This window comes from Hypomesus transpacificus, chromosome 18 (genome assembly GCF_021917145.1).
Source record: "Hypomesus transpacificus isolate Combined female chromosome 18, fHypTra1, whole genome shotgun sequence".
Lineage (NCBI taxonomy): Eukaryota > Metazoa > Chordata > Actinopteri > Osmeriformes > Osmeridae > Hypomesus > Hypomesus transpacificus.
Genome location: NC_061077.1, coordinates 683730 through 703022, shown reverse-complemented (window position 1 = coordinate 703022; position 19293 = coordinate 683730). Strand labels below are relative to the sequence as shown.

The 19293-nt window shown below is 51.7% G+C and overlaps 3 protein-coding genes across 4 annotated transcripts; 1 reads left to right on the top strand and 2 right to left on the bottom strand.

Moving 5' to 3' along the window:
- Nucleotides 1–300: 300 nt before the first annotated feature.
- Nucleotides 301–11729, bottom strand: dnajc5ab (DnaJ (Hsp40) homolog, subfamily C, member 5ab). Of its 2 annotated transcripts, none has more exons than XM_047039513.1 (5): nt 11503–11729; nt 5300–5485; nt 4000–4213; nt 3568–3739; nt 301–3398 (listed from the first exon to the last, which is right to left on the bottom strand). In XM_047039513.1, exons 2-5 carry the CDS (start codon nt 5404–5406, stop codon nt 3301–3303), a joined length of 591 nt encoding a protein of 196 aa, XP_046895469.1. In that variant the 5' UTR covers nt 5407–5485; nt 11503–11729; the 3' UTR covers nt 301–3300. The 2 variants fall into 2 exon arrangements, with proteins under 2 accessions (XP_046895469.1, XP_046895468.1); XM_047039512.1 differs by having other exon boundaries at nt 301–3401; nt 11503–11728.
- An 80-nt stretch (nt 11730–11809) lies between these two features.
- Nucleotides 11810–15055, top strand: adrm1 (ADRM1 26S proteasome ubiquitin receptor). The gene is made up of 10 exons (XM_047039510.1): nt 11810–11917; nt 12326–12570; nt 12658–12774; nt 12903–13026; nt 13179–13265; nt 13380–13461; nt 13561–13826; nt 14202–14359; nt 14549–14651; nt 14761–15055. Exons 2-10 carry the CDS (start codon nt 12361–12363, stop codon nt 14865–14867), a joined length of 1254 nt encoding a protein of 417 aa, XP_046895466.1. The 5' UTR covers nt 11810–11917; nt 12326–12360; the 3' UTR covers nt 14868–15055.
- Nucleotides 15056–15137: 82 nt separating this feature from the next.
- On the bottom strand, nt 15138–19251 carry LOC124480333 (laminin subunit alpha-4-like). The gene is made up of 8 exons (XM_047039511.1): nt 19051–19251; nt 18634–18757; nt 18191–18351; nt 17912–18101; nt 17521–17827; nt 17028–17252; nt 16692–16811; nt 15138–16464 (listed from the first exon to the last, which is right to left on the bottom strand). Exons 1-8 carry the CDS (start codon nt 19125–19127, stop codon nt 16316–16318), a joined length of 1353 nt encoding a protein of 450 aa, XP_046895467.1. The 5' UTR covers nt 19128–19251; the 3' UTR covers nt 15138–16315.
- Between the last annotated feature and the right edge of the window lie 42 nt (nt 19252–19293).

Genomic DNA, 19293 nt, shown 5'->3' with positions numbered 1-19293 from the left:
GTTTCAGTCAGGGGCAGCCCCTGCCCTCCCTCCCTCTTCCCTTCTCCAGGCCGTATAGGGCAGCAGGGTGGTATGCAGGCAGATCATGCCATGTCAGTGGTCTTTCTACAGTTACACCCCTTCTTACCTTCCTTCTCTTCACAGCCTTCCTGTATCATGCTATGTCTGGACACCAACCAGCACCAAGCGCATTCGACTCCATTCAACCCCCGTTAAATCGTCCCCAGTCGAGTGTGTCGTCGCCAAGCACGTGGGCTCGTTTGTCCCAAACATACATAAGAACAGACCAGGAGACAGGGCTAAGCATCAGAAACATTTATTTTACAACAGCACATTAGATAAGTGACTCATGTGGGTTCTCCACCAGACACACTGTGGACTGATCCATGCTAAAACAGCAACACTAGCTTTCCACCCGTCTACTAGCTACGACCCCTGTCAACCCACAGTTCTTCATCACCTCTCCATGGTCACATCTAGTTACCGGTACATACTATTTATAACCATCTATAGTCATTCATTAAAAAGATAACAAAAATAAAATAAATAAAATAACGCTTCATCTTATTTCTATGTTGTTTTGCACTTGTGCACTCATATATTTTGTTGTTTTGATAAGTGTTCTCAAACTTTAGTTTTTTTCTTTTAGTGATCCAGTATGGTTCTGTCTAAACATTGCATTCACTCATACACAGGGAGCCACAGAGGGAATAACATATAGGGTTGGAATATCAATGACCTTAAACATATGGAACCAATCTAACCATAGAAAAATAGAGTGGGCGGGGTTTAGATAAAAGCATGTTTTAACCAGGTAATACGGACAACGTGATTGGTTAGTTTTCTTTCCAAAGTTACTTGAAGAAAAGACAGGTTCTAAAATCTTATAGCATTTTCTTACAATGTAGAGTTACAGTTGCAACGGTGAACTAAGTGTTAAATTGACAATAAGATTAAAAACAAAAGTGATAATTAGTGATAAAAGTCGCAACAATTAAACAGATGTAGAGCTCCAGATCATAGACACTCACTGCTAACCCAAGTCCTATTCTCAGATTGTCTATTAAAGGGGGTTGTTAAACTGTGACCAATGGTCTTTTGGATGGTGATGACCTTGCTTGAGGGGAGGGACACTCAGAGTGGGTTACTATACTGTCGTAAGAGTTCATAGAAGTGGGTTACTGTACTGTCTAAAGAGTTCATAGGAGTTGGTTACTGTACTGTCCTAAGAGTTCATAGGAGTGGGTTACTGTACTGTCCTAAGAGTTCATAGGAGTTGGTTACTGTACTGTCATAAGAGTTCATAGGAGTTGGTTACTGTACTGTCATAAGAGTTCATAGAAGTGGGTTACTGTTGTGACAATTACGTGTTGTAGCTGGCTACATCCTTGTTTGATTGTTGTTGCCTGTTACCATGCTTAGTTGTGTTTATCACTGACTACAGTGCTGAAATTACTGACATAAAATCATGACTGAATATCAACAAAATCCTCCCTCATCGTCAACAAACATAAGTAAGAAAACCAAAACAATCATCTACTAAACAAAAATAGAACTAAACAACACTTTTCGGTTGTACAACTCAAATATACAACGTAAAATCTAAACATACAACATTTACATAATTTACTTTTTTCACACAGAAGCAGAAACTAAACAGCCGTCCTCTGTGTGTGTGTGTGTGTGCTCTCAGTGGGATATATGTACTGTATATTGAGAGGTCAACACGTTGAGCCTGACACAGAACACCAACACATATAGGAGCCCTCCCACGACACACACACTCTCTCATGCACACACACAGAGGTACACAGAGGTACACACACAGAGACACACACACAGACACACTGTGGGGATTTGCTAATAGACAATTTCTAGTTCTGTTTATAATCCTTCATATCTGTAACGGAGCACAAGCTTGGGTTTAAAATAAAACTAGGTGGCTTGGAGGGCCGAACCAGTGCAAAGGGAGAAGAGAGGTGAGGAGAGGAGGATGAGAGGAGTGGAAGACACTGTGTGTCCATGTGTAATGCTGTTCTGTCGTATTCACCAGAACGGAAAAATCATCTACAGACTGGAGAAACTAAAGTGACCCAGAGCAGGGATACCCACCTCCTCACAGCTGACCACACATGTGCCGTTATCACGTTAGCTAGCTACACTCCATCGTTTAGGAGCTCCAAAGCCCCTCTCCACATGCATCCAGAAGTGGTGTCAGTCAGTCACATGACATCTGCTGGGTGAGACAGCTCCAGTAAGGGCCCTCCTGTCCTCCACACCACCCATACACTGATGCTGACCAGCCCCTGTACCCAACACAGAGCACAAACACCACCCCCCTTCAGCCCACCATCACCCACTACCCCCTCACACACCTGTTGTGCCGATGCAGTCAAGCCCATGTACCCACAAAGACCGCACCCCCCCCCCCACCAGGAACCCCTCCCCTCCTAGCGTACAGGGCTGCGTGTCTGACCCACTTCCAGACATAGCCATAGCAACCCTAGCCAGCCTACCCACCCTAGCCACCCTAGCCAGCCAGCCTATACAGCAGGGATAGTTGTGTCCTCTCCAGCCACCCATGATTGTCCACAGTACAAGGAATGTTCAGAAACAAAACAAACAGAACAGTGGCCAGACAAAAGGGGGGGGTGGCGTGGGGGAGACAGACAGTGCTTGTAAGTGTTGAGTTCCGCTGTGACGCGCGCGTGTGTGCGTGTGTTACGTCTATGAGCCAGTGACTGTGACTAGGCCTACCCACGATCTATACAGTATCTTGGCAGGGTTAGAGGTTTGAGGCTACAGTTCAGCTAAAACAGTTTTAAATCATTCAAACAAGCAGAATAAGAATGCCATTTGTTACTTATGGTGTGTGTCTGCACGCATGCGCATGCATGGACAACAGACAGCCCCCAAACATTGTGTGTGGTAAACAACGTTTTCCTCCAATGTATGTGTCTCTTTTCCAGTGTTACAAACACATCCTTCTCAGGACAGCTGTGTGTGTGTGTGTGTGTGTGTGTGTGTGTGGGGGGGGGGGGGGGGGGGGGGGGGGGGGTGTAGGGTTGTGGTCAGAGGTCAGGTGGGGTTGAGGAAGAGGGCCTAGCTCTATCTGTGGTAGAGAGACTTGCCAGGGTGTGTGTGTGTGTTTGTGTGTGTGTGTGTGTGTGTGTGTTTGAATCTTGGGGAGGACAGAGTGGTATGAATGGCATGGGTTATATTGGGGTTAGGCCAGGGTCACCGTGAGGCTGAGAGGAGTGCGTGTGTGTGTATGTGTATGTATGTGTGTGTCGTTGGCGTCTAATAGGCGTCGGTCCGGTAGCTGGAGTGGTGGCCGTCTGACGTCAACTGAGTGTTCTCTGTAGCTGATGACGGCTGCATCATGATAGGCTCCCCACCATCTGAGGGAAAACACACACACACACACACACAGCAACCGAGTGACACAGTGAAGTTCCCGAACACAGATCAGTACAAACATTTGACAAAAGGGTCAAAAGTAAACCCATCGCTTTGAGCTCATCCCTACCGGCTGGTGACCAGTGTGGGCATGGCTAGGGTCTCTACCTCTGTCGTCTGTGGTCATCTGAGCCTCCAGGTCCTCTGGGGACACGTAGAACTCAGGCTCATGCTCCATGGGAGGACGGGGTTTACACTTCCCACAGCAGCAGTTACAGCAGCAGCACAGGCAGCAGCAGAAGTAGCAGCCTGTCGCCACCCCACAGAAGACGAACAAGGCCTGGAGGGAGGGAGGGAGGGAGGGAGGGGGGGAGGGGAGGGGGGGAGGAAGGGAGGGGGGGAGGGAGGGGGGGGAGGGAGGCATACATGTACACACATACAGGTGTTGTCAATCTCCGTCCATTCTCCACTGCATATTGTTCTGCCATGTTTAGTCTGATAACCTACAGTATATTTCCATCCATCCCCCATCCCTCCCCCCCTCCCTCCTACAGTATATTTCCATCCATCCCCCATCCCTCCCCCCCTCCCTCCTCTCACCTTGGCCCACCAGGAAGACAAGACAAAGTAGGTGTTGACGTTCTCCTCCCCGAACTGCTCGGCCACGTAGAGCCCCAGGGAGCCGTACTTGTCGTAGATGTTCCTCTTGGTGCAGTCAGACAGGATGGCGTGAGCGTTGTTGATCTCCTTGAACTTGTCTGCAGCCTCGGGGTTGTCGGGGTTCTTGTCTGGGTGGAACTTCAGAGCCAGTTTCCTGGTGAACAGACAAGCGCAATCGGAATAAGGACGGACGAAGAACTACAATCCCCAGGCAGACACCTGAACCTGTCTGCCGCACACCCACAGCTGTTTCACTGCAAAGGCACTGCTGTAGCGCGCCCTAGTGGAGGATTACAGGATGACAGGAACACAGTGACAAGGAAGTCATTGGTCTCCTTCCAGGTACATGGAAGTGAACAGCTCCTGCTTCTCGGCCTCAAAAAACTACCTGTCAGCCTTGTCGCTATTAACTCCTACCTACCTTTCACCTCCTTCCCTGCCCAGCCTCCCCCTTCCCTGCCCAGCCTCCCCCTTCCCTGCCCAGCCTCCCCCTTCCCTGCCCAGCCTCCCTCTTCCCTGCCCAGCCTCCCTCTTCCCTGCCCAGCCTCCCCCTTCCCTGCCCAGCCTCCCCCTTCCCTGCCCAGCCTCCCTCTTCCCTGCCCAGCCTCCCTCTTCCCTGCCCAGCCTCCCTCTTCCCTGCCCAGCCTCCCTCTTCCCCCCTCAGCCTCCCTCTTCCCTGCCCAGCCTCCCTCTTCCCTCCTCAGCCTCCCTCTTCCCTGCCCAGCCTCCCTCTTCCCTGCCCAGCCTCCCTCTTCCCTGCCCAGCCTCCTCCTTCCCTGCCCAGCCTCCTCCTTCCCTGCCCAGCCTCCTCCTTCCCTGCCCAGCCTCCCTCTTCCCTGCCCAGCCTCCCTCTTCCCTGCCCAGCCTCCCTCTTCCCTGCCCAGCCTCCCTCTTCCCTGCCCAGCCTCCTCCTTCCCTGCCCAGCCTCCTCCTTCCCTGCCCAGCCTCCCTCTTCCCTGCCCAGCCTCCCTCTTCCCTGCCCAGCCTCCCTCTTCCCTGCCCAGCCTCCTCCTTCCCTGCCCAGCCTCCCTCTTCCCTGCCCAGCCTCCCTCTTCCCTGCCCAGCCTCCCTCTTCCCTCCTCTGCTTCTCCTACCTCATAGCGTGTTCCTCTCTGAGTGATACTGAGCGGGTGGTGTAGCATAGCGTGTTCCTCTCTGAGTGATACTGAGCAGGTGGTGTAGCATAGCGTGTTCCTCTCAGTGATACTGAGCGGGTGGTGTAGCATAGCGTGTTGCTAACCTGTAGCACTTCTTGATGTCTTCGGGCGTGGCGTTCTTGTCCACCCCCAGCACCTGGTACAGGGACTCTCCTGAGGTGGAGAGAGAACGCTGTCTCTGCTGCTCCATGACTGCTCGCTCGCTCCTTCTCTCTCTCTCTCTCTTACTCCTTACCTCGCACGCTCACAGCCTCACCCTGAAGAAAGAGCTGTAAGGGAGAGAGGCACAAGGAAGAAACCAGCGAGTCAAGAGGAGTCAGATGGCTGAGCGGTTAGGGATAGTAATCAGAAGGTTGCCGGTTCGATTCCCGGCCGTGCAAAATTACATTGTGTCCTTGGGCAAGGCACTTCACCCTACTTGCCTCGGGGGTAATGTCCCTGTACTTACTGTAAGTCGCTCTGGATAAGAGCGTCTGCTAAATGACTAAATGAACCAGCAGTGCTTGTATGGCCCATCATGGAATCTTGTCTGGTCTTGCAGAACACACACACACACAAACACAGTGATGTTTCCCCACACCTCACAGACACAGTCAGATCATGGGGTAAAGTCAGGTTGCTAAATGTCTCTGTTGTATCCCTGTGTGGCAGTGCTAGGGTGTGTTAGGGCGGAGCTAAACCCAGCAATGCCTGAGGAGCAGTAGGCTGGATTAGAGAGAGAGAGAGAGAGAGAAGAGAGAGGGGGGGAGAGAGAGGAGAGAGAGAGAGTCAGTGTTGTGGTGTGAGTGTAGTCAGCCACAAATAGAGTGAAGGAGCAAGAGGTGAGCAGAGAGAAAGAGAGGGATGGAGATGAAAGACTTAAGGACCCTGTAGCCCTTGACCTATGATGGAGACAGAGAGGGTGGGTGTGGGTGGTGAGGCTTGAAGTTCCCCCGGTGGTAGGGGTGAGGGTGGTAGGGGTGAGGGTGGTAGGGATGAGGGTGGTAGGGATGAGGGTGGTAGGGGTGAGGGTGGTAGGGGTGAGGGTGGTAGGGGTGAGGGTGGTAGGGGTGAGGGTGGTAGGGATGAGGGTGGTAGGGGTGAGGGTGGTAGGGGTGAGGGTGGTAGGGGTGAGGGTAGTAGGGGTGAGGGTGGTAGGGATGAGGGTGGTAGGGGTGAGGGTGGTAGGGGTGAGGGTGGTAGGGGTGAGGGTGGTAGGGGTGAGGGTGGTAGGGGTGAGGGTGGTAGGGATGAGGGTGGTAGGGGTGAGGGTACGATGGTCACGAAATGAAGCCGGCTCTTTAAACACGGCTACATCAGGAGACAGGGTTTATCACACCTACTAACACTCCCCCACCCACCACCCACCCCCCACACACACAAACACAGGGTCCACTCTCACACAGACCCGGTCTAAATAAACACACAGCCTTGGCCCCTCCTAGAGATAATCTCACAGCTCTACTGTCGGAGGAAATTAGCAGCTTAGCCTTAGCCAGCAGAGCCACAGCTAGCTACGTGAGCAGGGCTATTTTAGAACGTAGACCACAATAGCAGACAGACCCTTCACTGAAGTAAGAGGAGGAGGAGGAGAGAGATGGAGACAGAAAGAGCTAGACAGAGACAGAGAGAAAGAGAAAAAGTGTCAGTGTTGTGGTGTGAGTGTAGTCAGACACAAATAGAGTGAAGGAGCGACTATACTGACGAAAGAATCCAGAGGAGGGTGCACAGTGCTCTGTCATGAGATTCACAAATAGACAACGTGTGAAGTAAGAGCACGGCCCTCAGCATTAACATGGCCGTGTCATTTCACTGTCCAACTCTGTGTGCTGGCCAGGCTGTGTGAAGGGGGGAGAGGACAGCAGGGAGGGAAGGGGGCCACTGGGTCGGGCCTCCACCATGCAGCCGACACCGCACAGCTAGCCTCACTGTCAGTATCGCTCCACAGCAAGTTCAGAAGAGAAGCTAAGTGAATCGGAGGGCTGGGTCTCGAAATGAAATTCTCCGGCTGGCTAACTAACCACAGGCCGTGGGGATGAAACATGAGACAGTCTGGTCGTCTCCTGTCTGTCTGCCGACGTGACCGGTGAAACCTAGAACCCTGAAGGGGAATCATGAGAGGATGAGGGACGTTCTCTTTAGGTTTGTCTGTCTGTCGCACACACTTCTCCCTGAGCTCCTCCTTCCTGTCTCCTCCACTCAGCCTCCAGTCTTCCCTCCTGTCGTCCCAGGGGAGGGGCAGGGGAGGAGAGACGGAGTGAAGGAGGTGTGTGGGAGGGAAAAGAAGAGAGCAGGCTGGCGGGGATGCACACGGTCGTTAAGACTGATTAACAACAAGGTTCCCCTGCCTGCTAATGGTCTGGGAACGCAGCAGCGAAGCCCCTCCCCCCGCCTCCGCCCCCCCCCTCCTCCTGTCCTCCCTCACATCACAATGCACCATATGGAGCAGCCAGGCTAAATCTTCACCTCCCCACTCGAGCTCCCTCCCTCCATCCGGATTTATTTTTTCGGGCCGACCATTTCTCTGTTTTTCTCTCGCCCCGTCTCCCTCCCTCCTTCCTCTCCTGTCAGGTTACACACTCGTGCTCGCACTCACAAAACAAAGCTGTGCACGCACAAACCTGAACACAGACACGCACACAAACCTGTACACACATCACGACACTGTGGGGATTAAGGGTAGATACGCTTCAACCTCACATGTCTAGAGAGCAAATAACAGGGGGGGGGGGGGGGGAAAGAAAAAAAAATAGGAAAACAGAAGGATGAGTAAAGCAGGTCTCGCACATGAATCCCTGGTTACCGAGGCCAGTTGCCACGGCTGCCATTAGTGGCCCATAGTCTGGTCTAAACCCTCTACCAGATGGCTGGCATCGTCACGGTGACCCCTCGCCAGGCAAAACACACCTGATACAGCCCAGCTTTACAAATCACACTGCTGCTCACCAACACAACCCTCCCACTCTGTGGGATAAGCCAATCAAAACCTGAATCCACAGCAGAGGCCAGTCACACGTAGACATTCAGAGCAGGGTTCAATTCTGCAACCACTCACAGGACAGATCAGCTGAGGGTGATTTAAGGCAGGCCTGAAAGTGTGTGCGTGTGCGTGTGTGTGTGTGTGTGTGTGTGTGTGTGTGTGTGTGTACAACATGCCTTTGTCAGACTCAGGTGTGTCTATTGTTGCATGACAATTTGTTCCTATTTAAGAAAGTAATGTAGCCTATTCATAGACTCCAATGTAGTCATGAACCCAAACATGACCCTGCCACCCCATTAAAGTCTTAATTGTGTGACAGAGTGTGTGTGTGTGTGTGTGTCAGAAGAAGCAAGAGCCCATGTGAGAAGTGCTAAGAGTGTCTGGAGTAACTGGGAGTCAAGTGGCTGAGCGGTGAGGGAGTCGGGCTAGTAATCAGAAGGTTGCCGGATCGATTCCCCGCCGCGCCCCATGATGTTGTGTCCTTGGGCAAGGCACTTCACCCTACTTGCCTCGGGGGAATGTCCCTGTACTTACTGTAAGTCGCTCTGGATAAGAACGTCTGCCAAATGACTAAATGTAATGTAAATGTAATGGAGGGCTACAGTCCAGCAGGGCCAGCTGCAGTACAGCAGGGCCAGCCTGTCTGAAGGGCTACAGTACAGCAGGGCCAGCCTGTCTGGAGGGCTACAGTGCAGCAGGGCCAGCCTGTCTGGAGGGCTGCAGTGCAGCAGGGCCAGCCTGTCTGGAGGGCTGCAGTACAGCAGGGCTGACTGGAATCCAGGCTGACAGGCTGCTTTAACAAGGCTGGTAAAGAACGCACAGCAAACTGACATCTTTAGAAATGTCTGACTTTGATGGTTCACCCAAGTCAGCACTAGCAGTGTGACCCCTATGGGACACCTGCATGCCACTAGTTGGAAACCACTACAGAATACAGAACACAAGTGTGTGGGCAACACACAAACCCAAATGCATGCATGCTACATTAGATGACCATAATGACAAACATCCAAGTTCACCAGAGCAATAACCCCAGGGCAGCAGACAGGAGAATGGACAGGGATAGGCCAGGAGGCCTTTCACTAGAATTAAGGCCACTGGAACAGACACACAATAACAACCTGCCCCCCTCCTCCTCCTCCCACATCTTCCATCTCTCACAAACCCCAACCCCAAGCTCTGGTGATGCCACACATTAATGACCCTCCTCCAGCTGTCACCATGCATTGGGGGCTGACATGGGTTAAACGCAAGTCGAATATGGGGGGTCAAACCTGGGACTCTTTTTAACAAGTTGGACCGCGACACGTCTCACGGTAGGTTGAGATGAGCGGGGGAGGGGAGTCAGACTACACATCAACGCCTTAACGATGAACAAACGTGTTATATGGACGTGTGTGTGTGTGTGTGCGAACTCACACGTTACACACCCACACATCATGCTGTGCCCTGCTTTCCAGCAGATGAACATCTGTCTGCTGTACTGTGAGCTAGTCACACCATCTCCCTCCCTCTAAGTACAAGCTGACTTTGTCCCGCTCCCTTCTTCAAGCTTGCTCCAAACCTGAAGCGTAATATTGGAGACACGTCTTCATGTTATTGTTTTGTTGATTAGGGCTACAGTTTATTATACATTCCATCTGGCGGCTTACGTTAAAGGTTAAACCATATTTGGAGTTATAGACAGCTGTTAGCCTGTGATGTTTGAGTGGAAGTGAATGGGATTCTCTCAAACTGGTTTTGACAACCCTGGCATCCCCCGAAGACAATGAGTGACTGGTAATATGAACACACAGCTATCGCCACTGAATAAATACAGCTGCCAGACCCACACACGTGCCCTTGCACACAAACACTAACAAATGTATCTCACCCACCAAGCCCCCCCCCCCCTCCCTTCTTTACTGCTATCTACAGCATATTGGAATAAAGTAAAAGCTAAGCATCCAATTAATCAGCTAATGTACAGTGGCCAGTTAGCCGCTCCTTGTTTTCTGAATGGGATGCTTATGGTGCAGTGTGCTACTCTCTTAATGGATCTGGCTTACTAGACATTCTGATCCTTTCAGAAGCAAGCGTACTTTTTGGAAGCACGTTTAGGGACAACTTAAATCACAAGTGATCAGGAGATGAACAGAAAGCGTTTGAGGAGTCAGAGGGTAAGGGCAGGGCACGTGACAGAGGAGTCTGAAGAAAGCGCAAGGCAATTGAGAGAATAAAGTAGAACGTTTAGCAGAATAATGTGAGCCCCACATAAACAGTCCACACATGGGTGAGGACCTTTGCCATGATAACTCAAAACCACTTCTATGCATCAGCAGGATTAAAAAAGCAAACAAGTTAGCAAATATCCGGCAGCTAACGCCCTGAGTACATCTGCAGTATTTAAAACACAAACAGGCCATCTAATATGTGGTTCTCTCAACCTCTTATTTAAGAAAGAATTAGCAGACTGGCGTTTACAGTTACATGCTCATTTAAATACAAAAAGGTTAACGCGGGCTCAAATCCACTTATTCAGTTTGTGCCGTCTAGTAAAGACGACAATTAGACATCCCTGGATCCCATCAGTAAAGCATTATGAATTTTAATTCAAATGCGTAGTAACTGGAAACCTCTATTGTATTGTTTAGTCGTTGTGCCGTTAACCTTTAAATATCTCATGTTAAAAGAGTAACGCAACCGTAGATGAGAACATCGCATGTCACCCTCTTTGCTTGCTAGTTGTGTCAATGGATTGCTAGCCAATGGTGGATAGATTCAATCTAAAACAGACTAGCTCACTAGCTAATTAGTGCAGTGGAAGGCGCGATACATGCAACATGTTGTGTTACATTCGATGTTTGGCCTTGTGTGAGCGAAGAGTTTTAGAAGAAAGATATTGCAATTGCGAGGTGCAAAACCGTTAACATGGCGTAGCTCACTAGTTTAGCTAGAGCTAGGTCTTTGGTTTATTTATGACGGCCAATTACTCACTATTGGAATTGCTAAATGGACAAACTCCAATTCTGACATATTGTTTCATGATGACAACAAAAAAACACATCGTAAACTAAAAAGACGGGAAAAAGGGGAATGTAAATGTGAAACTAGCAGGGACAAGCGATTAATCTCCATATTGGTTTAGCAAACGTTGGCTAGCTAGCTAGCACAACTAGAGCTACTGCCCTACAGCGGCTGTACCATCGCTACCGGGCTGGGAAACTAGGTTGAGTTAAGAGAAGCTAGCTAGCTAGCAAATGTTGCAATCTCACTAATCCAAGGACAGTCCGTGGTAAAGTAGCGTAGCTGACATTAGCTGTATTATTACATGGATGCAATTCTTACCGTTTTCCTGGGCACGATGACGATCTTCCAGATCGAAATATGAAACGTTGATTTTCTACACTGCTTGCATCCCAATCAATGAGTAGGGTTAGCTGACCACTTTCATTCAGAACCACGTAGTGATTTAGGCTACTAGCTAGCTAAAGCCGGAGGAAGCTAACTGTAGAAATTTCAGTCCGTAGTCGCGAGACAACACTCACACGTCTACGTCCCGCTCACTAGCCTCGACGTGCGCGTTCCCTCACTTGTCAGATGAACAGTTAGCCTAGGTTCCAATAGGTGGCGTACATTCCTAAATCAAGTCAAACTGACTGCAAAACCCATACACGAAGAAGGTCTAAGAAGGAAAGGACCCCAGCATTGCTGAAACCAGAAACAACTTTGTCATTCCCAACTAGCTGTAGCCAAACTTCAGGTAATTGATAACAAGAGAAATAGACTGTGTGATATAACGTGTGTACACATACTCTCGGATCTAGAATTGATAGTTTTAAAATAGGTTCGTAACGTTTACAGCTCTATCCAGTTGCTTGCACGAGTGGTCTTATCGTTTTGAATTTAGCGAAGTCATGGGCTAACGTTCGCTAGCCTCTCCATTGTCAGCGACTGCGGTATAATAGCTAGCTTTCGCTAACATCGTCAGTCGATGATGGGACTAGGCTCCTGAACTGTCATGTCGTCTATTGTTCGCTGAAGAAAAACATATTCGACCATAATCATATCAACAAGGCTGCTCATTCATAGCGACAGCTATCTAACCTAGCGTTAAATAGCTTTTGATGTGAAATTGCATTCCAACCGATCCCTTGTTTTGTTTCTCTAGCTCACTCCTAACAGAAAAAGAAAAGAGATTCAAAGATGTCGTCAGGCGCTTTATTTCCCAGCTTGGTGTCGGGCTCCCGAGGCACCTCAAGCAAGTACCTGGTAGAGTTCCGTGCCGGTAAGATGACCCTAAAGGGTAGCACGGTGACACCAGACAAGCGCAAGGGGACGGTGTACATCCAGCAAACGGACGATTCGCTTATTCATTTCTGCTGGAAGGACAGGACCACGGGAAACGTGGACGACGTGAGTGACTCACGGTAGTGCATCACGTTGAAATGGGCGCACTGTTGTTTACTGACCTGTGAGCTTTCCTCTGGTTTCACCCTCCAGGATCTTATCATCTTCCCGGACGACTGTGAGTTCAAGAGGGTCAACCAGTGCACCACAGGACGGGTGTTTGTGCTCAAGTTCAAAGCAGGATCCAAAAGGCTCTTCTTCTGGATGCAGGTGAGGGAGGAAGGGAGGGAACATTTGGGGAAAGGGGTTAATGGAGACTGCATTGGACTGTGTTTCCATCGTCTGATAGGACTTCTGTTCAACACCCAACTGTTCATCCCGTCCTTCCCTGTGACCAGGAGCCCAAGACGGACAAGGACGAGGAGCACTGTCGCAAGGTCAACGAGTTCCTGAACAACCCTCCCATGCCTGGGGCTCTGGGGAGCGGGGGCAGTGGCAGCCACGAGCTCTCTGCCCTGGGAGGTTAGACTTGCAACCGTGCAGCTCATATACCCATCCATACAGTCTGTCCACCGCCCACGTCCTGTATCCAAACACTCACTAAAGAATGCTCACTCATACGGGTGTCCAGTTTAAGTACAGAGCTCTTCACTCACCCTCCACCTTCTCCTTAGGTGAGGGCGGCCTGCAAAGCCTCCTGGGTAACATGAGTCATAACCAGCTCATGCAGCTGATTGGACCAACAGGACTAGGAGGGCTTGGTGAGTAGCCCAGTGCATTCTTGATTAAGCTGCCATTGGCCTGGCCGTGACACACTGCTGTGTATAAGTCATTTTCTAGGTATGAAAAGAAACTCAAACTTTGTCTGTGTGCAGGTGGTCTAGGGGCCTTGGCTGGTCCAGGGCTGGCTAGCCTTCTAGGCAGTGGAGGTCCAGCTACCAGCAGCTCCTCATCCAGGTAAGCCTGAACAGAACTCCTCTCCCTGGCTCCTCTGTAAACTATAAAGCTGTAACTTTCATTAATACCCCATTCCCCTTCCCTCCTCCCCATATCTAGCTCCCGCAGCCAGTCTGCTGCCGTCACCCCCTCCTCAGGCTCCGGAACCACCAGGATAAGCTCAGCCCAGGCCCCCACCACACCCGTGACCCCTGCCGCCCCCTCAGCCACCTCCCCCACGGTGACCCCCACCACCCCCGCTGCCGCCCAGACCCCCCTGGTGCCCGCGGCCGTGGGCAGCCCCACCCAGCCCATCCAGCTCAGCGACCTGCAGAGCATCCTGGCCACCATGAACGTACCCGCCATGGCCGGGGCAGGACAGGGAGGTGAGGGAGAAGGGCACACACACACGCACACTGCACTGAGCAGGCTGGGTCTGTCTGAGTCAGGACATGACAGGGAGATGCTGGGGTAACTAACCTCAGGTCTAGAATGTTCTGTGGAGAACACTGATGCACTCGAAGCACACATGCCTTAAGGCACGCACACACATACTGCCATGGCTGGGTACTGTATGTATGTACATGTGTGTTCAAAGCTGCCTGCTCAAGAAGATGACTGTCCCTGTCTTCTTTGAGGGTTTTAGGTTGGTTTAGATGCCGTTCTATGGGCCTATATGAAGCTCTACACATGCATATTAGCCCACGATTTGACTGGATGGTTTGAGTTGGACGTGTGATGGTCTTCCTTCTCCCCTCCAGTGGACCTGTCCAGTGTGCTGACCCCAGAGATCATGACTCCCATACTGGCCAACTCTGAGGTCCAGCAGAGGCTGATGCCTTACCTGCCCTCTGGGGAGTCCCTGCCACAGAGCGCCGACGAGATCCAGAACACACTCACCTCCCCGCAGTTCCAACAAGTAAGACACACACACACCTACCTATCTTACCTGCTGAAACTACAGGGATGTACCACACAAATGATTTCATGTTTGATGAAACATGCACACATTTCAAACGATAATGTAGACTTAACGACACAAATTCCCTGCTACTCATACAACTACTCCCAACTGCTAACTCGTACAACCCCTCCCCTCCCCACCCAGGCAATGAGCATGTTCAGCAGTGCCTTAGCGTCAGGCCAGCTGGGGCCTCTCATGAACCAGTTTGGCCTGCCCACAGAGGCTGTGGACGCTGCCAATAAAGGAGGTGAGGACGGATGAATCACTCTGTGGATGCTGAAGGAAACACACTCACAAACACTCACTTCTCCCTGTCATATCTGACCCTGGGTCTGTGTGTGTGTGCTCGTTCCCAGACGTGGAGGCGTTTGCCAAAGCCATGGAGGGAAGCGACGGCAAGCCGGAAGACGGGGGGAGCTCCAAAGACAAGAAGGACGACGACGAGGACATGAGCCTGGATTAGTTATCCACGGGTCCAACCTGCGTCCTGGTCTCTCTGCCTTGTCCTTCTCTCTGTCTTCTTCCTCTGTCAGAACGGACTCTAACGTCATGTTAGCCCAGACAGGGCCTGGTGACCAATGAAAACGTCACGAATTGCAGCGAGGTGTCTTAAAAGCTTGGCAGCCAATAAAATGGTTTTGAACAGCGCCGCATTTTCCTTGACTGTGAAACAAACACCATGACGACATTTGGATCAAAGGTTTATTTAAAAATACATTTTACAACTATTAAAGGGGGAGGGGGGGGGTGGGTTCAGCTTATCATTTCTGTGTGAGATATAAAGGTGGACAGTGTGTTTTGAGTTTAAAACCCATTCAAATTTATATAACTATACAATTCCCATGAAACTAAATACATAAAATGTGCGGTTCTATAAAAATTAGGGTATTTCCAAGACATTTGAGGTGCTGGAGGTAGACCCCAAATCTGGATATCTACTTGCATCCTCACCACACCTTCCCTGTTCAGAACAGGGGTTGGAACACAATGGGTGTTGTACTTTTCCTTGAGTTCTTGTATTGCATAGGTACCTAGCACAGAATGTCTTCTCTTGTCACACTGAATCTAATTTAGATTTCAGTGTCATACTAAGTGTCACCTTGCTAAACCGGATTGTGCTGTATCTGTTGGTATGCTTAGGTCTTACACAGAACCTGTGTCTGCATCAAATATATGCAGCAAAGCCTGTGTAAAGGTAGAAGACAAAACTCCTTGATTCTAGGTCTGCTACTCTAGAACATAAACGGAAATCCGACAGCAAAATTAAAAATATACCTCTTGTAAAAATAGAAAATAAATACAATTTAAAATCTAACTACAGTATGCTGTCACCCACCACCAGCAATGTTGTCATATGTGTTCTGGAGTGTATTTCATACTTCTATCAGTGAGAGAGGGCGGGGTCTGTGACAGGGGAGTGAGCTGTGGGGTCCAGGCTGCATCAGCATGCATGTCTGCTCCTACACAAGATCAGCTGGACCGGGGGGGGGGGGGAGGGGGGGGGGGTACAGGGTGAGGTATTAGGGCAGGGGGCAACAATTCATAGTTGGGGTAGTTGTAGTTGGGGTTTTCACGTGTGTACTCTACAGGTGAGACAGTAGAGAGAGGTTGCAGAGATGGCGTTAGTCGTAAAGGAGAGTTGATGATCTGCAGAAAGAGGCTCGAGGGGTTCTGAGGTTGTGTGTTATTAATGGAGAGACATGACTGGGGTAAACAGGAGTAGAGATGGGATCAAGGATTGGGATGTAGGCATTTAGAGGTGTAGTTTGGGTATAGGATGGGTCAGGGTATAGGATGGGTCATGGTATAGTATAGGATAGTGTCAGGATACAGGATAGGGGTCAGGGTATAGGATAGGATCAGGGTATAGGGGGGTAGTTGGGGCATGTAGGGGTTTTGGGTGTGTTGGATTTAGATGGCGGGGCAGCCCTGTGTTGCTACAGCTCCGTGGACAGACAGAGGCTTGGAGAGCATGGCTGGTCGGTGGTTGAGAACCGCCCTGCGGACACAGCCGTGGTAGGAGGGCAGAGACGCTGGGAGGCTAGGCACCACTACGCCATCTAGAGGAAGGGAGGAGGAGGTATTTAATTCTGTCAACAGTGCATCTCAAATACTTAATATATTTTTCTGATACTTTCTACCTATATATGTATTTTTCTATCATGTAGACAAAAAAACAACAAAAAAGAACAAAGTAAATGCCGAAAAAGGCAAAAGTTTTTTGTTGTTGAAAAGAGCCTTTTAACATGTCAATGTAATGCATTTAGTGAGTGTGTGTGAGTCTCACCTGGTACCCCCCCCAGGTAGACCGTCTCCGTGCCCACTGAGGAGCGCCCCTGCTTGGGCCCCACGCTGTGCTCGCTGGCCGCGTCCACGTGGAGCTGCAACACGTTCTTCTTCTTCACAACTGCACAAGAGAACGCAGAACCCCGGGCAGGTCAGAACTGGCTTGTGGGTGTTACCGTGGGAACGGGACTGCTCGTGTAGCCTGACCGTCTATGCTCCATAAAACTCAATGCACATCTTGTTGAACTTCTTAACCCTATTTATATTGGCTAGGCCCGGGGGGATGACAGGGTAGAGCAGCCTGTGCCAGCTCTGTGTCCAGGCCGCCGGGTCTCACCTGTGATGGTGTGCCATCGTCCGTCACACAGGGTCTCCTCGGGGGTGAAGGAGGTGGAGAAGAGTCCGTTCCCGGCGTTGAGGCTGGCGGTCACCTCCCCCTGGTGGAGGAAGAGGCTGAGGTGCTGCTCTGTCCTCCCCCCGGCGTGCAGCAGCAGCCCGGACACGGACGCCGGACGCACCTCCAGCTGAACCTCCAGGTCCCGAGACAGAACCAGAGACTCGTCTGGACACACACACACACACAGGACAGGAGGAGGGAGCGATCAGGTGCATGGGTTAGCACTGGGTAACCCTCATAAAAGGGAGACGAGGAAAAGAGAGGAGAGGAAGAAGAAAGGAGAAGTGAGGAAAGAAAAGACGAATTCAAAAGAAGAGGGCGAGAAAAGAGGAAGAGAGGGGAGAAGAGGAAGACAGGAGAAGTGAGAAAGGAAAAGAATCGAGAGAAGAGGAGGAAAAGAATGAAAAATAAGAGAAGAGTCAGTCAGTCCCACCTATAGCCAGGTGTCCTCCCTGTCCAGGGTAGTAGGCCCCGGGCTCCAGGCTGCTCAGGAAGCAGGGTCCCACCCCCTGGCTGTGCTGGGGGCTCCCAGCGGCCTGCTCGTTCAGGGTCAGGTCTCTGACGCAGCCCACGAAGCCGCTGGACTGGTCCTGGAGCGCCGCGCCGAGGCTGGAGGGCGCGCCGCCAACGTGGAGAGGCGCTCTGAGGCGACTCTTCTGCCCCCCGGACACCCTCTTAAACTGGGCGTTGATGCCGTCCAGGATCAGACTGGCTTTCTCGCCCTCCCACTTCACAAACACCTGCGGGGACACACGGAATCAGCAGGATGTGAGGAACACGCACACGCTCAAGACACACACTCACACACACACCCGCACACTGACCGTGTGCCAGAGTCCGTCGTTGCAGGCCTTGCGGCTGCGGATGTTGGCCTTCTTCTTGCCCCCGTCGACCAGCAGGACCAGGTGACCCCCAGAGAGCGCCAGTGACATCCCGGCGCCGCCCTTCTGGCCGGACACGTGGAACACCAGGCCTTCAGACGAGTTGACACGGATCGCCATGGAGATGTGGGGCCTGGGGGGGGCGGGAGGTTGAAACGGTCACTTCTGAGGAGTGTGGGTCTGTGTGCGAGTGCGTCTGCGTGTGTCAGGGGGGGGGCTCACATCTTGCTGAAGGCCGCGGGGAGCGTGTCGTAGCGCTGGTAGCTGTGGGAGGAGCCGCTGAAGTGAACAGCGCCGGGCTCCTGGGCAGACAGCTCCCCCTGGCAGGACTGTCTGGTACTGCGGCTCCTGCTGCTCCCCGCCTGAGGCTTCCTGTGTTTACCCTGGGGAGGGGAGGGCGGGGGAGGGGGGGGGGGGAGGGGGAGGGGAGGGGAGGGGGGAGGGGGGGGAGGGGGAGGGGGGGGGGGGGGGTGGGGGGAGGGGGGAGGGGAGGGGGGGGAGGGCAAATACAGACAGTAGGAGAGGGGAGGAGAAGGGAGGAATGGTGGGAGATGGGGAACAAACAGTTGAGTGTGTGTGTGTGAGTGCATGTTTGTGTCTGTGTATATATATATATATGTGTTTGTGTGTGCATGTGTGTGTGTGCATTTGTGTGTGTGTGGTACCTTGGGGCCCTTCTGCCGTGGGGGGGTGGCAAGGATCTGTTGGGGTTTCTGAGCAGCAGGACACCTCAGAGGAACGTTGATGTTCTCCTTGGCTTTGATCAGGTTCATCACCTGAGGCTTATCGCTGGAGCACACGTACACACACACACACACACACACCCGAGTCAGTCAGTATAGGTACCACAGGCCGGACATCTTGCTTGCTTCTACTAATGTTCTCTTCCAGTAATCCCTGTTCCCATTTCCCTCCTTTTCTAACCTCCCAGTATCCCTCCCTCTCTACCTCCTCCTCCTCTCCCTCCCTCTCTACCTCCTCCCTCCCTCCCTCCCTCCCTCCCTCCCTCCCTCCCTCCCTCCCTCCCTCCCTCCCTCCCTCCCTCCCTCCCTCCCTCCCTCCCTCCCTCCCTCCCTCCTCACCTCTTGATGAACAGGTTGCTGATGCAGCCCGTCAGGTTGGCCACGCCCCTGTTCTCCGGGGTCCCGCCCAGGTACATGTTGCCAGCCACTGGCGTGGCTCGTCCCGCGCCGCTCGCTGACGTCTCCCCGCCCTTCTCCAGGACGTCGTCCACGTACACGCGCGTCCTGCCCGCACGCACAACACACCAGACCGCAGTTATGACAGCGTACAGACTGGCTCAACTGCCTCTATCTTCACCTGCA

Coding starts and splice junctions, on each gene's coding strand:
- dnajc5ab (XM_047039512.1), bottom strand. CDS start 5,406: ATGGAGCAGCAGAGACAGCGTTCTCTCTCCACCTCAGGAGAGTCCCTG. Junction 4,214..5,299: donor GACATCAAGAAGTGCTACAG/GTTAGCAACACG, acceptor TCTGTTCACCAG/GAAACTGGCTCTGAAGTTCC. Junction 3,402..3,567: donor GATGACCACAGACGACAGAG/GTAGAGACCCTA, acceptor GTTTTCCCTCAG/ATGGTGGGGAGCCTATCATG.
- adrm1 (XM_047039510.1), top strand. CDS start 12,361: ATGTCGTCAGGCGCTTTATTTCCCAGCTTGGTGTCGGGCTCCCGAGGC. Junction 13,027..13,178: donor CGAGCTCTCTGCCCTGGGAG/GTTAGACTTGCA, acceptor CCTTCTCCTTAG/GTGAGGGCGGCCTGCAAAGC. Junction 13,827..14,201: donor GGCCGGGGCAGGACAGGGAG/GTGAGGGAGAAG, acceptor TCTCCCCTCCAG/TGGACCTGTCCAGTGTGCTG.
- LOC124480333 (XM_047039511.1), bottom strand. CDS start 19,127: ATGTACCTGGGCGGGACCCCGGAGAACAGGGGCGTGGCCAACCTGACG. Junction 18,758..19,050: donor AGCAACCTGTTCATCAAGAG/GTGAGGAGGGAG, acceptor CGTGTGCTCCAG/CGATAAGCCTCAGGTGATGA. Junction 17,828..17,911: donor ACGACGGACTCTGGCACACG/GTCAGTGTGCGG, acceptor GTGTCCCCGCAG/GTGTTTGTGAAGTGGGAGGG.